Genomic DNA, 27,816 nt, shown 5'->3' with positions numbered 1-27,816 from the left:
TCAAATGTAAGAGAGAGTGGGGTTCAAATTAAGCAGTGAAAAATACAATGACCAAGATTTTATTGATCCTGAATTCATGCAAACCTTCTCTGCATTTGTATGCGCCTCGTACGCTTTGGCATGCTCCCCAGCATTAAAGGCACCTAAATCAAAATCATCTGATGACACTTTTGTGGACCATAGTCGAAGGTTGATTGTAGTTTTAGTTTTATATCCAGGAATGGGAACATCATATGCAACAGCCTTTATATCTTCGCCTCCAACCCAATGTTTCTTCCCATCTGATCCTGTGACAACCTTGCCATAGAACTTGATAGGATATGAAATATCATTCCTTACAATTTCCCAAGGATTTCCCATCTGCAAGAATACACCTAATTAAGTAGGATAAAGAAAGCTTAACATTATATGCAAGCATAACTAAAGATATAATTTTACAATCAATAGCACAATAAAGTGTAGAATTCCTCTGCAGTTTTAAACAACGTAAAACAACTAATCTCAAACCAGAAGATGCAATGCAGACAACAATGAAGATGATGAATCACACCTCAAGCCAATTCTCTGCAACTTCCTCCTGACCATCTTTTGTAATGTTCTGCTTAAACAAGCCATACTTGTATCTAAGTCCATAACCCCAGGCAGGGTAATTCAATGTCGCTAGAGAATCCAAAAAACAGGATGCCAGCCGGCCTAGTCCACCATTTCCAAGTGCAGCATCTGGTTCCTATTATTGACCAGTCAACAGATATGTTAGATGCTTAAAACAATACGGTATAAGAATATTTATTTTCAAGAATTTGATAAAGTATCTCAGATCAAATTGCTAAAGCCTGAGCAAAGTTAGTTCTGATGACTAAAAAGAATTCAAAAAGTGGTCGGTGATGATGTGGAACCCGGTCACAAAGAATTTTGTTGTTGTTGGCTTATTCTTGCATTGTTTTGGGATTATTGTATTATTTATAGTAAGTTCAGTCTCTCTTTGAGTTTCATACACAAGTGTAATTTATTAGTTTTAGTATATTTGAATTATGAATTTCATAAATAATGTATATTATATTTATGTTAAATTTGAAAAATGCAATTTCTTGTAACTTCACTTTTACTATTAGTAGTAAATTTATGGCTTTGATTCATATTCGGAATTTCGTTTTACCTAGGTATTAAGTCATTGAGTCCTAGTAATATCTAGGTGGAGTCATGTAGGGAGTCTATGCCATAGAAGAATTTAGTTGGGCGTTCATAAATATAGGTTTTGTGATGTATTTCACATGCTTTAGGACATGTAACCCTTGGAGGTCCAATTGTCCAACTCCAAAACAAGTGGAAGCTTTTCCTTCTTTCTCTTCTACTATTTTCTTTTGCCTTCTTCATCTTTCTCTAAAGTAACCATCCACAGGTACCATTCAGGGCCCCATAACAGTACCGTGTCCCCCTCTCAATGGTAGTTGCTGCAACTGCTGTTTCTACCACTTTATTGGACTGCGGGGACTTTATGGCAGAGTACTTGGAGGGACGTCAAAAGGTGTCTGGGAGAAGATGGCCCGACCGTAGATCAGTAAAGAAGGACCAACGACAATCCTATCCTAAAGGAGAAAGAGTCGATCTTCTTTGAAGATTGAGGCGCATTTACGGATAATTATGCCATTCGGAAGAAGTCTTCTACAGAGAGAAAGCATGTTACGAGTAAGAGGAGAGGAAAGAACTTAGCTTGTTATGAGCCTAAGCTTATGCGTACACCCTGGATCTCACAATTGGGTGTACGGATTATTGGCGGAGGGAATGGCCTGTGAGGGCCTCAAGGGAGGTCTTGATCGTTCATGATAGAGTGAGATTCACATTGCCTGGTGGTTCTAATTAGTTGTACCGGCCACACCAACCTTTCGAACGATCAATCGTAACAATGGTACGCATCCCACGCGGGCGTCGACTTCCTTCTTACTGATAGCAGATGTATGTGTTGTCACTATCACTCAATTAGTAGCAATGACACGTCACTCGGCTCCTTGGCTCACTTCAGTTGCAAAGACTTTCTCCTTAGGCGCATGTCTAGCAACACAAAACGAGGGTTTCACTCATTATAGGACTTGACCAAACATCTCATGATATGAGCTGATCGTAGAGCATTCTTTCCCGGTGGTCCCTACCAGTATGTATACATACTTCGATCAGTTTGACCATGGGTATATAACAAAAGCTGGCTTTGGAGCGAATTCCCATTAGTGCATGTTACCGTGGATCGTGGGGTTGAACCTCTGAGCTTACGTGTGTATGTGTATGCATACACATGCAGAGCAAAGCTCACTACTACGTAATGAGCTGAGTTCTCCGAGCTTAACACACTACTACTACTACTACTACGTAGTGTGTTAAGCGTACCTTATTAATTCTTTTTTCCTTAATTATTATATTTCATTAAACTGTAATCATAGGTACATGTACCATCAATCATAGTTGTCAAGGCATTGCCTAGGCATCCTGGTGCCTTGAACGCCTTGTTGGTGTCGCCTTGCGTCCAAACCCCCTCCAACGCCTTGAGTCTCCTAGACACCGTGACAACCTTGCCATTAAGTAGAGGGGTAGACCACATCATGAATCTTACATGCACCCCTGATCAACCAGCAAGAGTCAGATTATCAATAGACTCATTAAGAAGAACTCTCTGCAATTTGTAGTAGGGGATATTTTTGTCATTCCCCTAAACTTAACCTATATCAAACTAAACTCTCCTATGGAATACATTTTTGCTGATTCCTCTAATAATGCAAATTTTCACTTCTCCTTCTCCTCTAGCTTTTTAAAATGTTCATATCACCCCCTCAATGGCATATTTTCACTATATTTTTCACCACTTTTAAATCTACCTCCTAAGTACATATTGATATGACCTAACTACATATTGCTTAATTATTATATTATTAATGCTACATTATCCCCTTAATACATATATTTAGTTTTAACGTCCACATGATCATATGGTGCACATTCTCTAAAGTTTCTCACCTAATTAGTGGACTAATTAAAGCATCAATTACTTCTCTAAATAAATACGCAGATAGAAAATGTTTTATAAAATTGGTCAATCAGCATCACATACATCAAACAACATACCTTGTTGGTTTTAGGGTGGCCATGGGGACATTAGAAAAAAAATTAGGCATTAAAGGTATAATATTGCATTAATAATTAATCAATACCTAGTTAGGTCACCTCAATTCATACTTAAGAGGTAGATTTAACAGTGACTTGTAAATATAGAGAAAGTAAGCTTTTGAGGGGGTAATATGGACATTTTAAAAACTCCAAGGGAGAAAGAGGTAAAAGTTTGCTTTACTGGACAGAATCAGAAAAAGAGAATTATGTGGCAGTAGATAAGGTTTTAAAATGCGGAATCGCAGCCGGAATCGGACAGCAACGATTCTGATCCAGATCGTATCGGAATTGGCCTTCAAGAACCCTAGAATCGGTCCACAGATCCAAAACAAGGAAATTTATAGGGTTTTAAGTGTGAATCGGCCATGTCAGATTGGTCACGGCCGATTCAACGATCCGATTCCCCATTTTTTAAACCATGGCGATAGGTTAAGTTTAGGGGACTGACAGAAATTTCCCCTTAGTAGTAACGACTATCCGATACCAAATGACTTACTCAGTGATTAAACAATCCAAGCACTGCCTACTTTTTCAAGCAATGGAAGCGCATAATTTATTAGACAGTATGGATAAATGGTTTATGTTTATCATAGCACTAGCAGTGGAGTATAAAACTTACGAAGTGTCAGTAAGTTTCTTGTCCTAAAAATTATCACCCAAATATGATATTTTCCATTAAGCCACAATGGAAAGGGTAAACTAATCCGACCTGCCTTGCCACATTCTCCAGACTGTATCCGAGCCTGTTCAAAGCCTCCGCATATGGGCCAGTGAGCTCCAAATTACCAATTGCATTGAGCAACGCTCTACCCTGTACAACACATGATGCAATGACATAATAAACTACAGCATAGTTTCCATTGAAAAGAAGTCACTGAGAACAAGAGATTCAAATAAACCTGTAGAAATTCCATGGATAAATAGTACGCCTGTTTCACATCGATCTTGTCATAGTAGTCATACGTCGCATTCCAATTTATGATGAGTGAGTCACGAACACTTTCAGCAGTTGCAAAGTAAGCCTTAGGGAGATCAAAGCGCTCCGGAGAGAACAACGGTGTAAATTCAGCATGGTACTTGATACTTGACGCAATAGACGCGGAATCAGGAGTGAAGGAATCCGGAGAAGTAGCAACTCCTGAATAAAAATAAAAATAAACAGCAGATTCAACTTAGATTAGCTCAACGTCATGGTGGAAATTGCATTTAAATTTCAAAATAGGTAATAATTCAAATAAATGATACTCGATCGAAAATCTGATAACGAGAATAAATAAAAGTCCAAAATCAGAAGAGAAATGAATCGAAGTTAGTAAAGATATGCCTTCTTCAGTGACAGGTTCCTTCAATATTTGTTTCTGATCACTGGCAACATTCCTAACTACGAGAGATCGTCTGAAATGTTGAGAATTAGAGGTTCTGACCAATAGCAGCTTGAAGTTGCTGTTCCTAGAACTGAAATCTATGAATCTAGACATGGAATTGCAGCCTGTGAAGGGATTTGTTCGAGTAGATGTTACATGGAATCGTGAAGTCGCCATTGTTTGTCCCCGCCTACCTGAAGATCACAGGAAGACACTGAAGACAATCTAAGAGAAGAGAGAAAGAGAGGGAGAAAGGGTGAGGAGTGACAGAGTGGAGTGAGGGATATAAAAAACGAGAGAAAACGTTTCGATCGTCCACTCCATCTTTGAGAGTGACTTTGAGTGGAAATAAAAAATTGTATTGATTTTTTTCCATTAAATAAACATTCCAAGTGGCCAAACAGGACTAGATACTTTCCGCGGATGCGACAAACACTACTACAAGTCCACAACTCTCCCTTGCCCCTTTTTAAATTACAAAAATGCCACTGACTGAGTTGGAACTTGGAACCAAGTCGTCAACAGCTCCCGAAGGATTCTCCGCATTAACGTATACAGTCTTGTTCAAAATTAATGAAATAGTTTTTTATCCGGAAGTATAGCTTACACCAGCACTTCCATGTGTTTATTTTTTTTCTTCTCAAAATAAGGGACACAGATGTCTTTTCATATGAGGAGGAAAAAGATAGACTCATGAAAGTACTGGCGTAGCCGCGTAGGCCACACTCCCCAGATCGAGTTCTTTTTTCCCTCAAAATTAATACAAAAATTTAAAGATATGACAGCAAATGATACCTATTACTATTAAAATAAAATAAAAAGATAAATAAATGAGACCATATACCTCTTGTCTCATGGATAGGGTTTTAGGTATAGTATCGAAATTGATCCATATCCGCCGACTCATATTGGTATTGGCCTTGATCAATGCCAATACGTATCGTTAGTATCGGCTAAATTGGTGGTCTTTTTTTGAATTTTCAACATCAATACTTTTCGATATTGTATTTGTATCGACCATAATCGATACTAGATCCAATACCATGAACCTAAACCCTCCTCATAGATTTGTTTAGTTTTTATGGCTTATCGTCTCATGCAATGGTTTTCTATCACATAAGATGAATGATACAAGCATATTATGGTCCATCTCAATTTCATGGTCTATGATGTATTAATTTCTTCTTTTTTTGTTAATTCAATAATTTCACAACGAACAACGTAGAGGGAAAATGACCAATACATGGGCGTGCAAAATAGTGGAGTATGCAGTATGGAATTTGGCTATGAGAATGCATTCAAACCATCGATACTGACAGATATATTTTCATTAAGCACCGCACATCATTTAAAATCTTAAGGATAGTATTATTTGATACGATTTAACTCTAGTATCTTCTATGCTGATGATACAAGGAAACGTACATTGGTATTATCATACAAAACAGATAAGTCTTATACTACTCCATGTTACATTATATTTCTTACAATCTTAAGATATTGGGGCGGCTACCTAGGGTGTACCCATCCACTTTGTTTTGGATTGTATCTCTAATGATGTTTATCTCTCTAATGATATTTATCTTTCAAAAGACAAGTGTCTTAATCACTTAAACACATGGGACAGTTTTTCTCCACAAGTTTATGACTATTTTTTCTTAAATGATTTGTAATTGTTTATCATGGGAAGACAATCCAAAGTTGTGAGAAAGGTTTGTAATAGAATAGTGGAAATGATATTGTGTTCTTACCAAGAGAAATAGAAATGAAAAATAAATTTTAAAGCATTAAACACCTCGTACAATATACATGAAACGATTCCTCATATTACTTGTAAAAATGGTTTTTATAGCCGCCCATTGGAAATGATGCTTACTATATAATACATTTTGGATTGCACCTCAGCAATCATTTATCATTGGATTTTAGGTTATATTTTTCAAGCATGGTGGCTTTTGGAGGTTTTCTTCAAAGAATTAATATTTTACAATAAATTAATCTATATACGGTTCCCAGTGTTGGCCATTAGTGTTGATTTTTAGTTTCTTCCGTAGATAGGTTGGATGGGTTTGGGTCAAAGGGTTTAGTTGGGTTGCTCATTGGGGTCTTTGTAATGAAAATTGAAAGAAGGTTCTATGAGAACAGGCGAAAGGTGTATTCTCTCAAGCGAACATAGTCTTCCAAGAAAGTGGACGAGGGTTTAGTCTCCCAAGGGAATAGAATCTTCCAAAGAGATGGAATCTTCAGAGGAAGTGAAGTCTTTCAAAAAGTGCAATGGAAAGAGTACAGAGTTGGAGTCTTCAAGAGTGTGGACAAAATGGAGTCCTCCAAAGGTGGTCTTCAAGAAAGTGGAGTATTCTAAAGGTGGAAGATGAGTCTTATGAAGGAGATGAGGTCTACCAAGATATATATGGGGTAGTGAGGATCCAATAAGAGAGAATTTGATGGGAGAGAAAGGTGTACAAAGGAGCTCGAGTTTGGCATTTAAATCGCAAGAGTTGTATTGTTTCTCTTCTTTTGATTTTAGTGGAAGATTAGATCTCACTTTGTAGACATAGGTGGTTTTGCTGAACCACATAAATCTCTTGTCTATTATTTTCTTATTTATATTATGGGAAGAGTTCCAGACAAGGGCAATGTAAGAAGGAATCTATATGCTACACCAATGAGAAATTGGAAAATTGTATCATCCAAATATGATGATCCACAAGGTCAAAATAGGATAGAGAGTGTCTATGTGGGTGCCACTCTTTCTAATGTGAAAAAAGGTATAAAGAAATATGTACAAGGGTAGTGTATGCTTTCCTTTCCCATGCATTATTGTATAAAATGTCCACACAAAAAAATAAAAAATAAAAATTATTATAATGTGTATTCAACCCGGGGTTTTAAAAATTGGATCGAATTGGATTGGTAAAGGCCAATCTTGATTCCAGTTGATCTGGATCAAACCTATCCTTGTACTAACACCTTACTTATGGATCTACACAACACTTCCGCCATTCCGGAGCCGATCTAGATCTTAATTCTGTGTTTTTAACCCTTGATTCAACCTAACTTGAGCTATTTCCCCATAACAAATTCATACATAATCTCATATATAATGTATAATCTCGTATAATCTTCAAGCTTAGTAAGATATCTTACTAGATCAAATCAATGTGTATCCGAATTATATTGTTTATTCTGTTGGAAGAGGGATGGATATGCTAGCGGTATTCTGTATGCTAGCACCTTCTCTCTCTCTCTCTCTCTCTCTCTCTTTCCCCCCTTTTGAAATTAGTCCCTTACCCCTCAATGAGAAGAAGAGAGAGATAGACACATAGGGTGTTAGCATACGATAATCCCTTATTGGATTGGGTTCGAATCAAATTCGGATCATCAGTCGAATCCGGATTATAATCCGATATACTCAATTTGGACTAATTAGCCAAGCCAGTCATGAACTCAACTCGAGTCAAGATTACGTTCTTATACGTGAATATACGAGGATGACTCACACACGTGAATATACGAGGAGCGGATTCCATCTGGTTCGAGTCGAACTCAACTCCAAAGGGATCTAGTAGCAGCGTATAATATAATACACATATATTAATATCAGAATCCGTGTAAATATCTAAATTACCGGTCACGTCCAAACGTCCAGATATTTTTTATTATTTCCTTAAGTTACGAGGAGTGGGGACAAATTTTCCCCTATTTTCCTTTTTTCGTCAGCTTCAGGTCAACATTCAATAATTCAATAATTCAATAATTCAATAATTCAATAATTTTTTGGTGAAGCAATAATTCAATAATTTATTAGTGTGAAGTGTGAAACAAAACGTAAAGGAGCATCACTTGCTACACCCGAACCTATTCATAAGCCTATAGTTACACGCTTAGATGAGAATCTTGTTGAATATTTTATTAGATTGCTCCATAAGGATCAGATCTGAAGAAACTAATTAAGCCATGTGGCAGCCGGTGGGTCCCAATCTGTTACTAAGAGCATATCATACCATAAAGTGAGATCCCGGCCCAGTACCTATCATAACGAAATCATCCCATGCGTTTGTTGAGATCCGCGATCTGTCCTTTTCTTTGGTTTCCCTTTCCTCTCCTCTCCTCGTCCAAACTAGCGAATCATGTGATGGGCTAGCTTATGGGTTCACTCACTTTAATGTCCATGGATTTGATTAACTGGGTTGAGCAATTAAGGTCCAAAATCAAAACTTCTTAACAGTTTTAGAGAGCTTTGGACCTATCCACACCATGGTTTGAAGAATCTGTATCAGATCGATCGATTTGTATCGGTATTACACAAGTTTTGCATGAGCAAAATAGTTTTTTAAACAAAAAATGTTAGAATTTTTCAAAATATTGAGGTGGACTTTTAGTCCCACATCGGTTATGAAAGGAAAGCTCATTGGGTTTATATGTGTTAGTAGTTAGTAGTTATTATTATCACATGTAATGTTAGAAGAGATTGTACGGTGCACTTACGAGCGAGAACGGTAACCATCCGAGCACGTACACGTACACGTGTGCGCGTGCGTGAGGCACAATGTGGTGCTTTGATGGCGCACTTTGCCAGTAACAGTTCGCCTGATTTATCTTGGGAGGCAGGTTTGCTGCAACCCTTTGCAGGATTAGGAGGGTACAAATACTGTCTTAAGGACAAAACGATTTCGTTCGACTCAGGCCTTCTTTTTGTCCTCTCCTTTTTGTTCAGATTTCTAACAAAAATGTTTGTGATGGTTGGTATCAAAGCATATTTCAAAGGGGGGGGGGGGAACCATGTCTACCTTTGACATTATAGGGTTACCATTTGTCGAGGGTCCTAAGACGAATAAATGTTGATACAAGTGTGCTCAAATCAACGTCGACTACAACTTCATCAACACGCGCTCAATGTTGATGTTTATACATTAGACGTCGAGCAAAGGCTATTAGACATCGAAATCTTGGTTTTATACATTATCCCTTAGTTAAAAATCGAATTTTATTTCTATGCATTATTTTCATAGATTACATTTTTATGTCCTTAGGTAGGTTTTTCATTCCTTTATTGTTCTTAGATTTTCTGGTATGTTTTGGTACTATTTTTCCTAACTTTCCTTTTGCAGCACATATGATTATATGAGAGGTAGGTAAGTCTTCATTCGTTGCCTCTTTTAGTTAATTTTGCCTCTCTTTATATATTTCCACATATGCCACAGTAGCTATAATTATATTTTTAATTTATTCTCTTTTTCTTTTACCCAACAATTAGAAAAACTGATTTAACCGAATGGATCGAGTGATCTGCATAATCTTACCTTCATATCACACTGGAGCAAAATTGGATTCAATTATTTTTGTCAATCCTACCCTAACTATCTGTGAAACTTTTTCTTATTAAGAAGAACCATAGAAGGAAACTTTTGACGGATCATTGTTCTTAGAGAGGCCTAGTGCACGAAGCTCCTGCCATTATAGAGTCTGGAGAGGTTCATAATGTACTCAACCTTATCTCTATTTGCGAAGAGGCTATTTACTGACTTGAACACATGAGTACTAAGTGGTAATAAAACAACCTTACCCATGACTACTACCACGCAAAAAAAAAAAAAAAAAAAATCTGAAAAACTTTTTTGGCTTATTTTGTTATTCTATAATTTTTTTTTTTTTTTCCAGTTTAAGACTATGTATGGTATGCATTTTAAAATTTATGATGGCTAGGATTGCTATGATGCGTAAGAAAATTAAACGATAACAACAGCAACAACAATACACTAAGCCTTTTCCCAACTTGATGGGATCAACCATATGAATCCGAATAAAACAAAAAGAGAAAACCAAGATATACTGAAAAAAAGACAAACGGAAAATGAAAAATAAATAGAAAGAACTCTCTATTTTCAATATAATAAGATTAAGGGACGTTGTTTTTTGGGTGGGATGCAAGAGCCATGCCGTGTGCATCAGCCAAAGAGAGCGAACGTGATGACACAAAAAGGGATGGAATTTTCGTTATACATGGGGGCATGACAATCATTCCGCCCCTGTTGTGCGTGGCGTGGCCCCTACGTTCCACCCAGAAAACATTCCAATGGACCGATGACGGCTAGTCGATGTCAGAGTTACGGGTTCCATCTTCCTACACACTTTCTACTTTCCTTTTATTGCATAGCATAGATGATGTTAGGCATTACCGTAACTTTTCTAATTTTCTTTGACCTTTCACTTTTAGAGTACAAAAATTAAATGACACGTTATTGACCAGATCACTGTGGGGGCAATTTCGTCAATATAGGTAGATTTTAGTTTGGATTTCTCTCAGGGAAAGAAAAGAAGAACACGGAACTCGCAGAAACACTTTAAAAACAGTCTCAGACAGAGTGACAGGCAGAGGACTTCTAAATTAACGAACTTTTCTGGCGGGAAACTGGAGGTTTATTTCTTCCGTTTCCTAGGCCGAAGATCTATATATATATATTTCTCTCTATTCTTTTTTCCTAATATTGGATTTGATAGAAGAGAAGGAGTGAAGAGGGAAGCCTTAGAATGGCGGATTCATTGTATGATCCTGCCAGTTTCCAAGAAACCTTACTTTCCAGGTCTCAATTTAACTTCATCTTATATATATCTTTGATTTATTATTTTTTTTCTTTCTTTCCCTTTCCAAAGTTAATTCAAGTTTCATTATTGTGGGACTAATAGAAATTCTGAGTTGCGATTCCTTGTTTGAACTCTTATTTGTGTTAATTTTGTTATTAATGAATTTTGTTGGGCTTAATATTTATCCTTTTATCTTAACTTGATCTTGGAGTTTGACATTTTTTGTTAACGATCGATGGCAAGCCCCTCATTCGACTTCTACTACAATTTCTTTTGTCCTTCTTTTTATTCCAATTTTTGCAGTTTTTCTAGCACTCTTGAGTATGGACCATGTTTTCTTCTCCAGTGGAGAGGATAATTCTCTTTTCCACTGTGACGTGTATCATTACACTCTCACCCCCCAATTGACGAACAAACATGTGCAAGAGGGAAAGGGTGGGTGGGGACAAAGGATACAAAGATGATTTGGATCTAACATATTGTATCTGACCTAATAAATTTTCTTTACAGTTTTACTTTAGGCTCATCTTGTTATAAGGGTTACATTGACAAATACACATGCAGTAGAGTTCTAATTGTTATCTTGCATAATCTGTGGAATAATTTAGGAGTGGTGAAGTATAACTAGCACCTCAAGAATGTGGTTATTGTATATAGTAATTGAATTGGTATATTGATCTCTTAACCCCAAAAAAAAAAAAAGAATTGGTATATTGATCATCTGAAATGTATTGAAATGAGTTGCTTAACTTGTTGAATGACTCCTCCAGTGATTGATTTATAAATAAAATTAGGTTGAGTGTGGTTAGCTGCAGTGTTGTGCTACTAGTGCCTCAAAAATATGTTTACCATGTATAACAAATGAAATTGTGTTGATATTGGAATCAATCACTTAGTGTATGACTAAATTCAGTTATTGATTTATAGATAAAATCAAGTTGAGTGTGGTTAGTTGTAGTGTTGTGTCACTAGGATTTCCCCCCCCCTCTCACATTCAATGATTTTCAAGTTCCCTATTAATGGTTTGGCAAGGTTTCTTGTAGAAAGGCTACTACTACTATATGTCAACTGTTGATAGTTCTATTCAAAGGTTAATTACGTTGCTGATGTTGTTTCTATAGTTAGATTATTCGAAAATTTGTATAGTGATCTGATATTTTGAAAGTTCAGTTTTTTATTTTATTATAGAAATTTACTGCAATGCATCACTTGTTATTCCTATGATATGACATTCTTTGCGTTTCCTTGCATTTTGCTTGAATCTGTTAATTCTAAAATTAATTGGTTTATTTCATCTCATATTACTAAGTTTCAGTCTCTATTGATGTTCGTAATTAAACATGGACTAAATAATATGTAACTACATATTCTTCCATTTTTTATTTTTCAATGAATTGTTTACCAATTCTCTTGCTCTTTATATATTTTCAAACAATTTTTGTTTTGTCAATTCATTAACAGGTTCAACTACATTTAAGGGTGATATTGAGACTGCAATATTGGTCTAAGTCTTCTTGAACATACAAGGCGGAAGTGGTTGGTATTTATATGCTAGAGTCTCCACAACATTTTTGCAAATGGGCCTGCATCAATTCAAAATTTGGTAAAGCTGATCAGATTTGTGTTGGACTTACTTGAGCTAAGCACCAAATTACAAACAGAAAGAAAACTTGCAAACATGGATGCTTTTGAAGAATCTAAAAATGATATGAATATATGGATATTCTTTTCGCAGCCTTCTACAACAATTTTCCTGCACGGGTTTTCTGCTTCTTCCCACTTAATTTTGTTATTAGTTTTGTCCATTTCCTGGGCTTGCAAGAGACCCACACTGCCTACCCTTGAAAACTCAAAACCAATGTTGAAGAATACCCACTTTCTATACTATTGGTTAGCCCTTATAGCTTGCATAGGTTTGTCTTTCTGTGATCTTCTCCTATGCGTGTTAAATTACTTCTCTGGGTATACCAATGGTTGGTCTGATCTAAAGCTTGTTGCCCAGTTGGATTTTGCATTTAGAACACTCACTTGGTTTGTGATCTCTGCTTACTTGCAAATCCAATTTTCTCATTCAAGTGAGCGCAAGTTTCCCATTCTACTAAGGATTTGGTGTGCCTTCTATTTCCTAATGTCGTTTTCGTATTTTATTATACATCTTAGTTTGTATTGGAAATATTCATCCGTACCAGTCCTGCTATGGGTCTCCGATGCTGTATCTATTATTTCTAGTTTGTTCTTTTGTTATGCTGGTTTGTTTGGCAAGGGGCAAAAAGTTGAAGATCTCCATATTTTGGAGCCTCTTTTGAAAACTAGTTCGAGCCGAAACAATGGTGACAAAGGACAAGGGTCAAGTGTTGGTGTAGAGAGTGTAACACCTTATGCAAATGTCAATCTTCTTAGTATGTTGACTTTCGCTTGGATGAACCCTTTGCTTGCACTTGGGCATAAAAAGACATTGGACCTTGAAGATGTTCCTCAACTTGCCAATTGTGATAGTGCCAATATGGTCTTTGCTCGTTTTGAAAATGAACTTGAATCTGATGGTAATGGCCGTGGTAATGTTAATCAGGTAAGCACACTCAAGCTAGCGAAGGCATTGATTCTCTCAACGTGGATAGAAATTCGATGGACAACTCTACTCTCCATTGTATGCACGTTGGCTTCTTATGTTGGACCATACCTTATTGATACCTTTGTTCAGTATCTCAATAACCCTGACCAAGTAAAATATAAAGGCTATGTGCTAGTGTTTATTTTCTTTCTTTCAAAGCTTATAAGGGCTCTCTCAGATCGGCACTTGTCCTTTCTCTTGCGAAAGATGGCAATTGAGGTCCGTGCTGCCTTATTTGCAATAATCTATAAGAAGAGTCTTAAGCTTTCAAGCCAATCAAAGCAAGGTCACACTAGTGGGGAGAACATTAATTTGATGAGTGTTGATGTTGAGAGGACTGGCATTTTCAGTTGGTACTTGCATGATCTATGGAGGGTACCTGTTCAGATTGTTTTAGCATTGTTGATCTTGTACAAGAGCCTTGGGCTCGCTTCACTTGCAGCTTTTGTTGCCGCACTGATTTTAATGTTAGCAAATGTTCCGCTGGGAAACCTACAAGAGAAATTTCAAGGGGAATTAATGGATTCAAAGGATCGCAGGATGAAGGTCACTTCTGAGTCTCTGAGGAATATGAGGATTCTCAAGCTCCAGGGTTGGGAGATGAAGTTCTTGGCTAAGGTAATTGAGCTCAGGAACTTTGAAACAAGATGGTTAAAGAAGTTACTTTATACATCAGCTATGACTTCTTTTGTTTTCTTGTCTGCTCCCATGTTTGTATCCATGGTTACTTTTGGGTTTTGTGTGCTTATGGGAATTCCGCTAGAGTCGGGGAAGATTCTAACTGCACTTGCAACATTTGAGATATTGCAAGGACCTATTTATAATCTCCCAGACACGATCTCCATGGTAATTCAGACTAAAATTTCCCTTGATAGGATAGTCTCATTCCTTTGTCTCGAAGATCTTCATCCGGATATAGTACAGACGTTTCCAAAAGATAGTGTCGAGGTTGCAGTTGAGATAGTCAAGGGTAATTTCTCCTGGGACCTTCATTCCCCTAATCTCACATTAAAAGATCTTAATTTTCGAGTGTACCATGGTATGAGAGTGGCTGTTTGTGGTTCTGTTGGCTCAGGCAAGTCAAGCCTACTTTCATGTATATTGGGGGAAGTGCCAAAGATATCTGGAGTCATTAAGTTAAATGGAATGAAAGCCTATGTTGCACAATCACCTTGGATACAGAGTGGTAAGATAGTAGACAATATATTATTTGGTAAGGAGATGAACGGCGAAAGGTACGAGATGATCCTTGAAGCATGTTCATTAAAAAAGGACTTGGAATTGTTTGCCTTTGGGGATCAAACTATTATAGGGGAAAGGGGGATCAACCTGAGTGGTGGGCAGAAGCAAAGAATCCAAATTGCACGTGCTTTGTACCATGATGCTGACATTTATTTGCTTGATGATCCTTTTAGTGCTGTGGATGCTCACACAGGAACTCATCTATTTAAGGTAATTGCTCTTTAACCTCTACTTCCAAAGCTTTCTTTAATAAAATTGACATCAAGCTATAACCATTTCATTGCTTACAGTATAATGTTGTTCACTAGAAACTGGGTTTGATCTAAAAATGAAATCGTGAATGTTTGAACAAACAATACATTCAAATACATGATATTTAGCGATGCATGTTCATGCATAAAACCTATGGTTTGATGTTACTTATTTGAAAAGTAAATTATATTTTTGAGTAACTAAATGACATCTAAACTTTTGTGACAGGAGTGTTTGCTGGGAATTTTGGGTTCAAAGACAATAATTTATGTTACCCATCAAGTAGAATTTTTGCCTTCTGCTGATCTTATCCTGGTGAGGATATGCCATATTTTTTTTCTGATTTCAAGTCCCTTAACCAGATTTAGGAGTGATTATTTACCTTCTATTGTTTGGCAGGTTATGAGAGACGGAAGGATTACTCAAGCAGGAAAGTACGAAGAAATTCTTAGTTCAGGAACTGATTTTATGGAATTAATAGGTGCACATAAGAAAGCTTTGGCAGATATTAATTCTGTCGAAAGTGGGGCTTCTTCAGATAATTTAATTTATGGTGAGGAAGATGATAATAAGCTGTGTAGCGAGAAGTCTATTCAAGATGATTCTATTCCAGATGATGAGGAAGATGATAATAAGCTGTGTAGCAAGAAGTCTATTCAAGATGATTCTATTCCAGATGATGAGGAAAGGGAACTTAAAATAGAAAAACTGGTTGGGCCAGAAGGGCAGCTTGTTCAAGATGAAAAGAGAGAAAATGGTGGAGTTAATCTTTCAATCTACTGGAAATATATTACCATTGCATATAAAGGGGCTTTTGTACCATTGATACTACTGTCACAAATTGTTTTTCAGCTTCTCCTAATAGTCAGTAGTTATTGGATGGTGTTGGCTACTCCCATTTCAGAGGATTTGAGAGCTTATGTTAGAGGATCCACTCTCATCCTTGTTTATGTTTCTTTGACCCTTGGAAGCTCTTTTTGTGTACTTATAAGGTCCATGCTCATTGTAACTACTGGATACAAGACAGCCAATCTTCTCTTTAACAAAATGCATTCGTGCATTTTTCGTGCTCCCATGTCATTTTTTGATTCTACTCCAAGTGGAAGGATTTTAAACCGGGTTAGTAAATATGCTTAATTACTCTGGGTTCAAATGATTTTCTTTGATAACCATAAAAGTTAATGTATTTTAAATTTTAAATAAATTTTTTTTTTTTTTTTTTGTATACAGATATCCATAGATCAAAGTGCAGTTGATACCTCTATTCCGCATCAAATTGAAGAATTTCTTGTCTCAATCGTAGGATTCTTGGGAACTGCTGCAGTAATGTCACAAGTTGCATGGCAAATGTTAATAGTTTTTATTCCGATGACTGTGACATGCATCTGGTACCAGGTAATTTTGTACCCACTTAGACTTCTCATGATTAAAATTTCAAATTGAGCTCAACGATGTTTCCTATAATTAACAGGCAGTAATACAAGTTGGTTCAAGCTTTGTTTGATTTGCGAATTCTGAATCTGCTTTGTTTAAACAAATTTGATTTAATGGTAACCATATATGCTTTGAGCTCATATTAAAAAAAGGATATTAATTAACAGAAAAAAATAATAAATTAATAAATAATTTCTCATTTTTGTACTAGCTAAGTAATAATCAATTAATAATTGTAAAAATAAATTAGTAGATATTTTTAAATTGACAATTTGCTAAAGGATTTTAAATCAACAAATGTTAAATTAATAAATAATTCTCAATAACTAAATATTAAGGATTAAAGGAAAATGTCCACTTCAAAAGTCTTGTCTTAGTGGTCCAACAATTTCAGATCATGTTGAAGGTTGCTTTAGTCAAATCGATGTTGGATAGTTCTCGCCATTTGGATTAGTCATGTGTCAAGTTTTGGAACCAATCTCCATTGTATGTATGGTCCACTGTGTTTGGACTTCTACTCCCTGCATTTTTAATGGTTGAACTGAAGTTGCCCAAAGTTACGAAAGTTGAATTCTTAATTAATTAGGGTTCAAATTTGATAGATTGATAGGTGGTGATTTGGACAACTCACATGACAGAAACCCATGGAACTGCTAAGTGGAAAATAGTTGGGCAGTCAAGAGAAGCCTATGTAGGTGTACCACCTAGCAACCAATGCCGCATATTAATTAGTTGATAAATTTTCAATGGGAAAATCTTTTGCTTCCTTAATTCCTTGCCATCTTCTCTTCCATTTCCCTTCTTCTTTCCATATTTCTTTAACATACCTCTTTCTTTTCTAAGGGAATCGCATGTGCTGCCTTATGCTAAACATGCAAAAGCATTGCACTTAGCCTAAGTGAAGTACCTAGTCTGCACTATACTGCATTTTGGCGTTACACTGCACATTCATGTGCTTTTTGGATACAATATAAGGTCATACTGTCTACTCCATCATTAGAAAATTTAAATTTGGCAAAAAATTGGATATAGACATGCAATTATTTACTGTATTTGAAATTTGATAATTGGAGTATCTAAATGACACCTTTAAAGGTGTATTTAGAACTTGACACCTTTTGAGTTTTGATTGCCCGCTGTCTTATTTCCAAATGTTTTTTAAGTTAGGGGTAAAAAAAGGTTTTCAAAAAATAATTCAAAAATAACAGATCATTATGTCATTATCAAAAGCTATATCATTGTCTTGTGCTTTTTTCGAGTTCGCTTGTGAAATGATAGGATTTACCCTCATTGAAAAAATAGTGTGTTATACTAAAAGGCAAAAAAATAAGATTACAAATTATTTGACATCTTATGAGGTGTCAATAAGAAAATCCCTTTGATAATATAATTAAAATTTTTGTTAAAAAAACTTATACCCCAAAATTTCAGATATAGATACATTAATGTTCAATAAATTTTGAATCTCAAAATTTGGGGATAGAATTTTTGGGATATAACTTAAAAATGTATATAACTCAATCAAGATCTAATAAAAGTAAAAAATAGTAACTATTCATAGGAGAGCAGTTGAAGTAAATAACATAGAATGAAATATTTTCCTATAGTTTTCCATGATGACGATGGTGTCACTCCATCTAAATGTAAGTAGCTCACATTAAGAAATCCCTCATAAAAAAAATGCCTATATCATTTTCTCACTAAATGTACATTCATTACACATTTTTTTTTTTTCATTGTACCTAATTTCCATTTTTATAAACTTTATCTTGTAGCAATACTACACATCTGCAGCACGAGAACTATCACGGCTTATCGGAGTATGTCAGGCTCCAATTATTCAACATTATGCTGAATCTAGTTTAGGTTCAACCACAATCAGAGGCTTCGATCAAGAAGAGAGGTTTATGGACACAAACCTCAAGTTGGTAGATGGATATTCCCGGCCCAAATTTTATTTCTCTGGTGCAATGGAGTGGTTATGCTTCCGCATGGATATTTTGGCATCCATCACATATGCCTTTTCTTTGGTTTTCTTGATCTCTATGCCAAAGGGAGTACTTAGTCCTGGTATGAAATTGAACTTGAGATCTTGTACAATCATCTTTTAGGGCAAATGCATGATTTGAATTTATTTTGGTTTTTATTCCATTGAAAATTGAACTTGAGATCTTATAAAATCATCTTTTAGGGCAAATGCATGATTTTGAATTTATTTTGGTTTTTATTCTATTGAAGGTGTTATGGGTTTAGCAGTCACATATGGGCTTAGTTTTAGTATGCATGGAGTCATATGGGATCTTAGCCGTCTTGAGAATAAGATCATATCTGTTGAGAGAATACTACAATATTCCTACATCCCTAGTGAATCCCCTTTGTTGGTAGAAGAAAATAGGCCAGGTTGTGAATGGCCATCACAAGGGGAAGTTGATATTGTTGATCTGCAGGTAATTCCCAACCTAGATTCATCAAGTCTTTATCTATGTACTTATTTCCTTGTTTTACGGATTAGACCCTTTGAAGCCTATTGTTGCAGACAATTCTTCCTGCTGTTTATGAAATTCTGTTAAGCTTTATTGTATTTAATATGTATGTAGGTCCGGTATGCCCCCCACCTTCCTCTTATCTTGCGAGGTCTGACATGCACTTTTCCTGGAGGGATGAAGATTGGTATCGTTGGGCGAACAGGAAGTGGTAAATCAACTCTCCTACAGGCTCTCTTCCGCATGGTTGAACCTTCAGCTGGTCAAATTTGCATAGATGGTATCAACATCTCCAACATTGGCCTTCATGACTTGCGGTCAAGATTGAGCATCATCCCACAAGACCCAACAATGTTTGAGGGAACTCTAAGAAGCAACCTTGACCCGCTTGAAGAGTACACTGATGGACAGATCTGGGAGGTGGGATTTTTTTCGTTTGATGAATAATCTTTTATCTTTGACAAAGATAGGTTGGACGTATCTTCCGCTCACTATTGGTTCTCACATAAAACAAACACATTGCAATTGACTGGTTAGGACATGTTTCTCTATGAATTATTTCTTGTGATGTCTTCTTTTTATTTTTTGTTCAGTTTTTGAAATCATTTTTGCTAAGATATTAAAATCATTTCATTTGATGCATTGGATCATTTTTGGGCCAAGTTTGGCTTAAGAGATTCTTTTAGTTGGAACCTGGGAAGTGTATTATTCCTATTGCTCTGTTTTGCATTTCCCCTTGGCACCCCCTTGTTTGTTCATCTCATTTTTTGTTTAGCTCATCTTTAATGATCAATTCTATGTCATCTTGAATAATCATGCAAGGTGGTAAGTTGACGTGGACTTTTTGTTGTCTTAGGCTTTAGATAGATGCCAGCTTGGTGATGAAGTTCGAAAGCAGGAAAGGAAGCTTGATTCTACAGGTTGGTTTCTTTTCATATTCATTCTATACCAAAGTTGCTCAACATCAATTTATTTATGCACATGTGCACAATCCTTTCAAAACTCCTACTGTATGATATATCTAACTTCTAGTGTACAACCCTTCCTCCCAGCCTCCTAATCCCTTTTTCGACAAAAAGTAAGAAAGCAAAGTTGATGAAAATAAGATCCTGAATAACTAACCCATTTTCATATGGTGGTTGTCATAGTGACTGAGAATGGAGAGAATTGGAGTGTGGGTCAAAGGCAGCTAGTCTGTTTAGGGCGGGTATTACTCAAGAGGAGTAAACTATTAGTACTTGATGAAGCTACTGCATCAGTGGATACTGCAACCGACTATCTAATTCAGCAAACGCTTAGACAACACTTCTCAGAGTCTACCGTCATCACAATCGCACATAGAATAACATCAATTCTTGATACCGATATGGTTCTCCTTCTTGATAATGGTTAGTAGCTAGTAATTAGTACACCCCAATCAGTTTGGGTTTAGTTGAATTTGGTAATACATCTTTTCATTTTTTGGTGCTTGACTAATCAAATTGACATGTTTTCTTGTCTTAATTAGGGGTTATATTGGAATATGATTCCCCAGCCAAATTGCTAGAGATCAAGTCCTCATTATTTGCAAAGCTTGTTAAGGAGTATACTCGAAGATTTAGTTCCTAGTTTTAAAAGGCTAAGTAAGTGGGTTTTGAATGTTCAAATGTAAACAGGCTGCATTATATTGTGGCGTAACGCTGTTATAGAGAGTTACAAAAACTTGTTGAGAGAAAGTGGTGTAATAGATATTGGAGTTGCATGTAATCATTTGAGTTGGCATTGGCATTTAGTTGAAGTATTGGGGGGTCGAATAGAAGATTAGAGGGGAAAAGAAAAGGAAAATTGTTTTTCTTCATGCATGTCTATAAACCTTTGGAGAAGTTCTAGTAGTTTGGTGGTATCTTTAGACCGCTACAAATATCTACCATGCGGACCATTGGATAGGGTTGATATGCATGCTTGGAAGAAAGTGAATCATGTGATCATGGCACATCAACTTGGATTCTTGCTTTTAAGCTGTTGGGTTTCGGCCTGGGCCTAATTAAAGTCTGTCATTGGACAATGAGAATTGAGTGGTCTAGACAAAGACTCTAGAGGTTGAGCAGCATTTGAAGATTTGATTGTTTTCCAGTTTGTTGTTTGTGTTACATGTAATCACTTATGCTATTTGAAGGATAAATGATGACCTGTTTTTGCTTGCTTATTATGTCTTTCAAGTTTCAATATAATTTTGCTCTTCGACTGTCTAGCATAGTAGATGACAACCTGAAATCCCCAAAAGTTTGTATCCAAACATGCCCAGTTTATCAAGAAAAAGCCCAAATGAAAGCAATTCTTTGAGATAATCTTTTACTTTCTTCAAGTATCTTCTTCTCCCATGAACTCCAAATGATGGAAAAGGCAACCTTATCCAAACTGCCATTCCCTTAATCCAGAGGCAGAAATAATTATATAATTATTGTGTTTCCCATGTTTGAATGCCAGTATAGCTTAAAAGGGTGCCAAAAAGAATATTAGTTTGAGAGTTCTAGATTAGCAGAATAACTGAGAATAGAATTCAAATTCAAAGAATCTAATCCTGAATTAAAATAAATCTCTGATTTGATAAACTACTGCTGTAGATAACTTAAATGGCTTCTGAAACTTTAAAGATAGTTTCTGGAACTTGAAGGAGAGAATAGGAAAGAACAGAGCTAATTGAGAATCTACAGATTGAATTCTAAGGAATCCACCGGAAGAGTTGCTAGAAATCCATCCAATGTCACCATGTATCCACATGGTTGGGGAGAAAAAGAGAAATTGATTGACCCAGTAATGAAATATGTGGCCTCCTGAGCTAGACACATCTGTTTAGATATTTACAAAACTTAGAAGCCTATTTGAACATGGAAGTCCTAAACCAAGAAGAACGCTTATGTGAGACATGAAATTCAAATTCATGACTTAAATAGGACTTTGTAAACACAAAATGATATCTGGAAACAGATAAAGCTAGCCTAATCTTATTAGGATACAGAAATAAGGTCTGAAAAACAAAAGAAATAGGGCTCTGGGAGCCAGAAGGATTAGGCTATCAAGTGTTTTGCCCTTGTTCTTCCCTGGAGTGGAAGAAGGCCCTTCTATATCACCTGATACGCAGGGTATGTTTTTGTGGTCTTTTGTATGGTTGGTTAGTATCTGGACGCTAGGGAAATAGAAGAACAATTTGATGCTTAAGGTTGGGTTAGATCCTTGAGAGGGTGTTGATATCATTATGCTGAGAATAGCCAGATTGACTGCTACACTGGATACATTTTAAGGCATTCTAATTAACTTATTTTGAAGACATTGGATTCCTATTGCCTATTCTTTGGTGAGCATACTCCATTTTATTAGGAAGCTAGGTCTCTTTGATTGGGTGCACTTGAAGCTTCTCTTGGGGGGGAAGAAATCTGCAATTTACTTTGCAAATGAACTAGCCCAGGGGGGGGGGGATTAGCAGAAATTTCTTGTATGTTTGTGATTACCTATAGTCTGGTCCCTGTTGGTTACCTTGTCTTCTTGTAACATATGTCTGGAATTCTTCAAAGAAAAATTCAGTCATTCATCAAGAAAAATGAGACACTGTGTGGTTGACTGGTTGCTGATAGCCATCTGCTTGTTTCATGCACATATGTCTGGAATTCTTCAAAAAAAATTCAGTCATTCATCAAGAAAAATGAGACTGTGGTTGACTGGTTGCTGATAGCCATCTGCTTGTTTCATGCGCATAGGTCTGATGAGAAGGGTGCATCACATCACCCTGAACATTTCCAATCTAAAACAGCAACAGATGTTCATATTAGTTTGGCCTCTAAAGTGCATTTTGTTTTCAAGTGCATGTGAATGATGGATGAAATGGGATCGAAAACTTAATGAAGCATCCTAGAGCCATTCCATTAGGGATTTGCTGTTGTAATTGGCCTCCTTTAAAAATGTAGGGTTGTAAAAAGAAATTCCTCACCAATTATTAATGTTGAATTAAGTTGTCAAAAAATGTACAATTGAGTTAAAAAGTACATATACTCCTCATACAGTGAGTAGTAGACTAGTAGTTGCATTCTGAGTTACTTGGAGGATTATGCAGCCAGAAGATGCTTTTTCCTTCCACCACATGAGCATAGTTTTCTTGGAATAATAGAAAAATATTAAGTCTGTGTTTGGTATGCATTCTCACAGCCGAAATGTACTTATATTTAGATCTACTTGGACAAAAATATACCCAGAAGATGCTTGTTGTTGCATCTCCTTCCACTCCATGTGCAGTATGGATCCTAAGTTGGAGAATTTGAGAAAAAAAATTGAGGGTGTTGAAATGTAGTGTTACCAATACATGTCCCAAGACTGTTGGAATATACCAAATGAACCTCTCACTGATTTTCCCATTTTGGCTGCATTTTAGTCCTTTCCAAACAGCTTTTGTTTCCCTTTGCCCTTTACACTTACACAAGCACTGTCCAGCTTTGTAAATTCATGCTAGCATCTCTTTGATTAAAGCCTAGTACACACACACATCATGCTTGAAATTGTAAGAGGCATCACAATTGATTTTAACTGAATGTTTGTTTTTGGATCTTTCCACCTTGCTACTTTTGATTTTTGCATTTCTTTTCTTTCTTCTTGCAATTGATTATAAGAGCTTTTCGTTTTTTACAAATCCCTCCATTTCTTTAGCTCGCATTTTACTATGAACAACATCATGTGGTGATACCTGTAGTCTCAAACATAAAATTACTTCTGGACATTCAGATAGTTAACATTACATGAGCAAGTTTAGCCCTTACTACCTTCTTCTCCCACTCCTGAAGCTTGTAGTACTGGACCCTATATCTTTTATCGACTTTTTAGTGTTGTCAACAATGAAGTTTTCCTTTCTTAATCCCCACCCAACTCTTTGAGCAAAACCAAAACTGAATAAACAATACTCATTGGTGTCTTCAACATTATAGAAAGGACAGGTAACAGGTTTTTGTTTGTCAAATCTGCAGTAGTTCCTTACTAGTTGGAAGCATCTTGTGAATGCATTTCCATAGAAAGAGTATCATTTCTTTGTGGTGCAGGGATCTTCCAAGTTTTTTAACATGGTATGATAGAGCATTGGTGTCTAAGATAATAAGATTGTTGAATGTGCCAGCTTGTCCTGCAAGTAAAGTCTGTTGCTTTCACAGCACAGACCTGGGGTCGAATTACTCACTTCTCTCTTTCCCCTCCCCAACAAAACCCTAAAAACAAGAACAGAAGAGTGATGGATTTTTTATACACTGGCAAGTTCTTACAAGCATGTTTCATAGCCTTGGTATTTTGATTTTTAGGGTTTCTAAGCAATAAAATTGCCGAAGATTGTTTTGATAAGACCTTCATCCCAATGAGTTCCATCCTCATCAAATAAGTGTGCCAATTTATAAATCTGCAACTGTGTTAAGTTTTTGGTATGGAAATATGTATGTTGGTAGGGATGGAACCCAGAGATCCTTCCATGTCACTATAACAGTCCTTGATCCTACTTGCCAACAAATTATTTGGTGAAAGAATGCTCTATTAGTGCAGATACCTCTCTAAACTAAAGATGATCCAGGTTTACAAATAGAGCTTTTGGGTTTATCAACCACCCTGGAAACCTTGAGTTTTAAGCATTTTCAACTGCTCAACCACTCTATAATATCAAATAATTATGGAAAGAGGAACTTATGCACGTAAGTTATCACCAAGAGATAAGAAACATTCATTGTGGAGAGATGCACCGAGCTTTGGAGCACTATGTGGCATCATTGTGCTTTCCTGCACAGCCACCTAAAAAGGCCGATCTCCACACTTGAATGCTTGTTACTTTTTTTGTTTGGTAGAAAGCAAGGCTATTCATTCATGCGCACCCAATGTCAAACAAAGGAAATAGAAATACATAAAATAGATAAAAAAGCATGATAAGAACAAGGTATGGACTGGGTCATCTAGGCTAGGGGTTGGGTCACTACCACTTCCCCAGAAAACAAATTGTAGCCTAAAACCAATGTTTGCTACTTCGAATGTATTGTGTGTGTGTGTGGGGGGGGGGGGGGGAGGGGGAGCATCTTTCCAAATTCAAAACATTATTGGATTGCATGACCAACCTATAGACATCAACGGCTTTGCACTTAGTTTCCGGAGTAGAGGTACTTACTTCCATTATGTCATGCGTCGGGGTCCTCTACTACTGAGCTGCCCCTACTGCCGTGGTGTGCGCCCCAGAATCCCAAGTATAGCAAGGAGGCAAAAAGACCACCTTCCATAAAAAAAAGTGAGATAGTTACATGCCACCTCAATTACAATATCTGAATGGATGGAAGTTATGTTAATATGATAATTAGACCACATCAACCAACAAGAGTTTTAGTCACATGGCAAAATAAATCAAACCCATTAAAAAATAAAAAGAAAACAAATGATGACTGAAAATACAAGAAAAAATTATCAAAATTTTTAATATAATTCAATTTGGACTAGAAACGACATGTGGTGAATTAAGATCATACCTTATCTATTCAACAATGAATTACCCTATAACCCTTCAATATGACACCATTAAATGGTCATGTGAATAAGGCTTTAAGAATATTTTTCCTTTTAAAAATAGCAACCATTAATATTTTTCATAATTTCCTTAGGGGAAAGTTTTCATACACGGTTGTGTAAGCCGTGTATGTGAGAGTCTCTTACAAAGAGTTGGAAGAGTTAATGCCTTGAAACTCCCACCCTCTCATATACACGGTTTACACGACCATGTATGAAAACTTTTCCCATTTTCTTATGTGGGAGAACAGAAATTGCATCCTCTAACTTTGGCGCGAGAGAGAGAGAGAGAGAGAACAAGAGGGAGTTTCAGGGACCTGTTCACACAGACGACCCAATTGAATTAAAATTTTATGCAAGCGTCACGCACCCTCTCATTGCAGGTTAATTTATGATTAAATTCTTAACTTTAATTAACGACCACGTTATATTTGATCATAATCACGGTATTAGATAAGTCTTCTTCTTGACTTGGCCCCTCCATATGAATATGATTCCTACACACCAATTCATCCAACTTGGTCAACTGAGAGAGAACCCCCTCCCTGATCAGATTTCAACGCCCACCTCTTTCCTCAACAGTTCCAATTTCTTTATATTTCCTTCGGTTCCCATAAAGGAAATCCACTAATCTACCAATAAGTTAATTAAAAGTGGAAGAATAGAAGCTTTAATTTGACACGTATATTACGTGTGGGCTCCATTTGTCTGTTATGAAGTATTTTTTCTTAATTATGAGAGCAAAAATGTCATTAAGAACTTAATTGCCAAGTCTTTCTAATTTTATACGTTCTCAAATATCAAAAGAGAAAGTTTTCCTTCACCACGCATGTACCGGTCAAACAACCGGCCTTTAGTAAGCAACATGTCTCGCACAACTTAGAGGAGATTGAGAGAATGCTTCAAGCCATGGTTGGTTTAGATTTTGTTTGATTTTTTCTCTTATAGTGGTGGTACTTTAATTGGCACTAATCAATGTTTCAAGATGCATGGACCAAATCACCCTTGTCAAGACCTAATCACGAAGAAGAAAGATAAGAAGAGGGCCCAATGGAGAATATTCAAAATAAAGTTTTTAGAAATAATTGAAAGGGGAAGGGTTTGTTGCTTAGTCGTGTGGCCCCACCAATGCGAACCTAATGAACGACATGCAAGGGCATCCAACAAGAGGGGTGTAGGGATTATTTCTCCACACGGGTGTGGGTGCAAAGGAACAAGACTAAGCAGTATTCTTTTTCCCTTTTTTCTTCAAATTCTTTTAGACTAGGATGGACAAAAAAAAAAAAAAAAAAAAAAAAAAAAAAAAAAAAAAACGTGATCTTAGTAGGGTTTAGTATTGTTTAGGTTTGGTTTGTTTTATTAGAGATGTTGATCCCATTAAGTTGAGATAAGATTGAGTTTATTGTTGTTTTATTAGAAATACATTTTATTTTGTTCGATTCAAATCAAATAAATGGTTTTTAATCCAAAACCAAATTAAACTGAACCGTATGACTTTTTCCTTTTCAAAACCAAACCAAATTGTTTCGATTTGGTTTGGTTTGGTTTTGAATGTCCCGTTTCAGCTTTGTTTTTTTGATCGTTTATAAAGTGACACTCTTTATGTTAGCATTAGGGGAGCAAGTTTGGCCCTGTCGGCCCGAACCCGACTTGAGCCCGAATAGGGCCTGGGTTGAGATACTGACCCTGAGGGCGGGTCAAGGTTGGAAATTTTTTGGCCCTGAGTCAAGATTGGGTCGAGTCAGGCTAGGGTTGAGGCCTCACGCTGAGCCCGACGCAGCCCATCCTGACTGTGTTTTAAGTTATATTATAATATATATTGATATACTATAAATGTTATAAACTTTAAATGTCACACATACTTTGTTATATAATATATTATATATGAAGATAGTAAGTGATACAATATTTTATTATATCTATTATTTTATTAAAATTGATAATTTCTCCCCAACCCAGCCCAACTCAATCCAATCCTTCCATCTCTCCCTTCCCCCAACTCAATGATCAGGGCCAATCAGGGTCAGCTCAACCTGACCCTGAGGGCGGGTTAGGGTTGGATTTTCCAAGCCCTGAATCAAGGTCGAGTCGGGCTTGGGCCCAACTACGGGGACTCAGGGTTGGGCTGGGGTTTTTACAAATCCCG

At 36.6% G+C, this 27,816-nt stretch overlaps 2 protein-coding genes across 3 annotated transcripts; one reads left to right on the top strand and one right to left on the bottom strand.

Moving 5' to 3' along the window:
- Positions 1 to 25,978, bottom strand: LOC122654871 (alpha-1,4 glucan phosphorylase L-1 isozyme, chloroplastic/amyloplastic-like). The gene is made up of 6 exons (XM_043849138.1): positions 25,947 to 25,978; positions 4,478 to 4,707; positions 4,053 to 4,291; positions 3,863 to 3,964; positions 551 to 727; positions 1 to 360 (listed from the first exon to the last, which is right to left on the bottom strand). The coding sequence occupies exons 2-6, from the start codon at positions 4,692 to 4,694 to the stop codon at positions 1 to 3; spliced, it is 1,095 nt and encodes a 364-aa protein (XP_043705073.1). The 5' UTR covers positions 4,695 to 4,707; positions 25,947 to 25,978.
- LOC122656098 (ABC transporter C family member 3-like) lies at positions 12,281 to 21,278 on the top strand. Of its 2 annotated transcripts, XM_043850539.1 has the most exons (11): positions 12,281 to 15,165; positions 15,436 to 15,522; positions 15,607 to 16,326; positions 16,438 to 16,602; positions 18,417 to 18,711; positions 18,880 to 19,088; positions 19,239 to 19,544; positions 19,981 to 20,044; positions 20,273 to 20,512; positions 20,632 to 20,828; positions 21,203 to 21,278. In XM_043850539.1, exons 1-10 carry the CDS (start codon positions 12,781 to 12,783, stop codon positions 20,730 to 20,732), a joined length of 4,572 nt encoding a protein of 1,523 aa, XP_043706474.1. In that variant the 5' UTR covers positions 12,281 to 12,780; the 3' UTR covers positions 20,733 to 20,828; positions 21,203 to 21,278. The 2 variants fall into 2 exon arrangements, with proteins under 2 accessions (XP_043706474.1, XP_043706475.1); XM_043850540.1 differs by lacking the exons at positions 15,436 to 15,522; positions 15,607 to 16,326.
- Positions 25,979 to 27,816: the final 1,838 nt, after the last annotated feature.

The sequence above is a fragment of the Telopea speciosissima genome, chromosome 3, assembly GCF_018873765.1.
Source record: "Telopea speciosissima isolate NSW1024214 ecotype Mountain lineage chromosome 3, Tspe_v1, whole genome shotgun sequence".
NCBI classification, from domain to species: Eukaryota; Viridiplantae; Streptophyta; class Magnoliopsida; order Proteales; family Proteaceae; genus Telopea; species Telopea speciosissima.
This window is presented reverse-complemented; position numbering and strand designations above follow the sequence as displayed.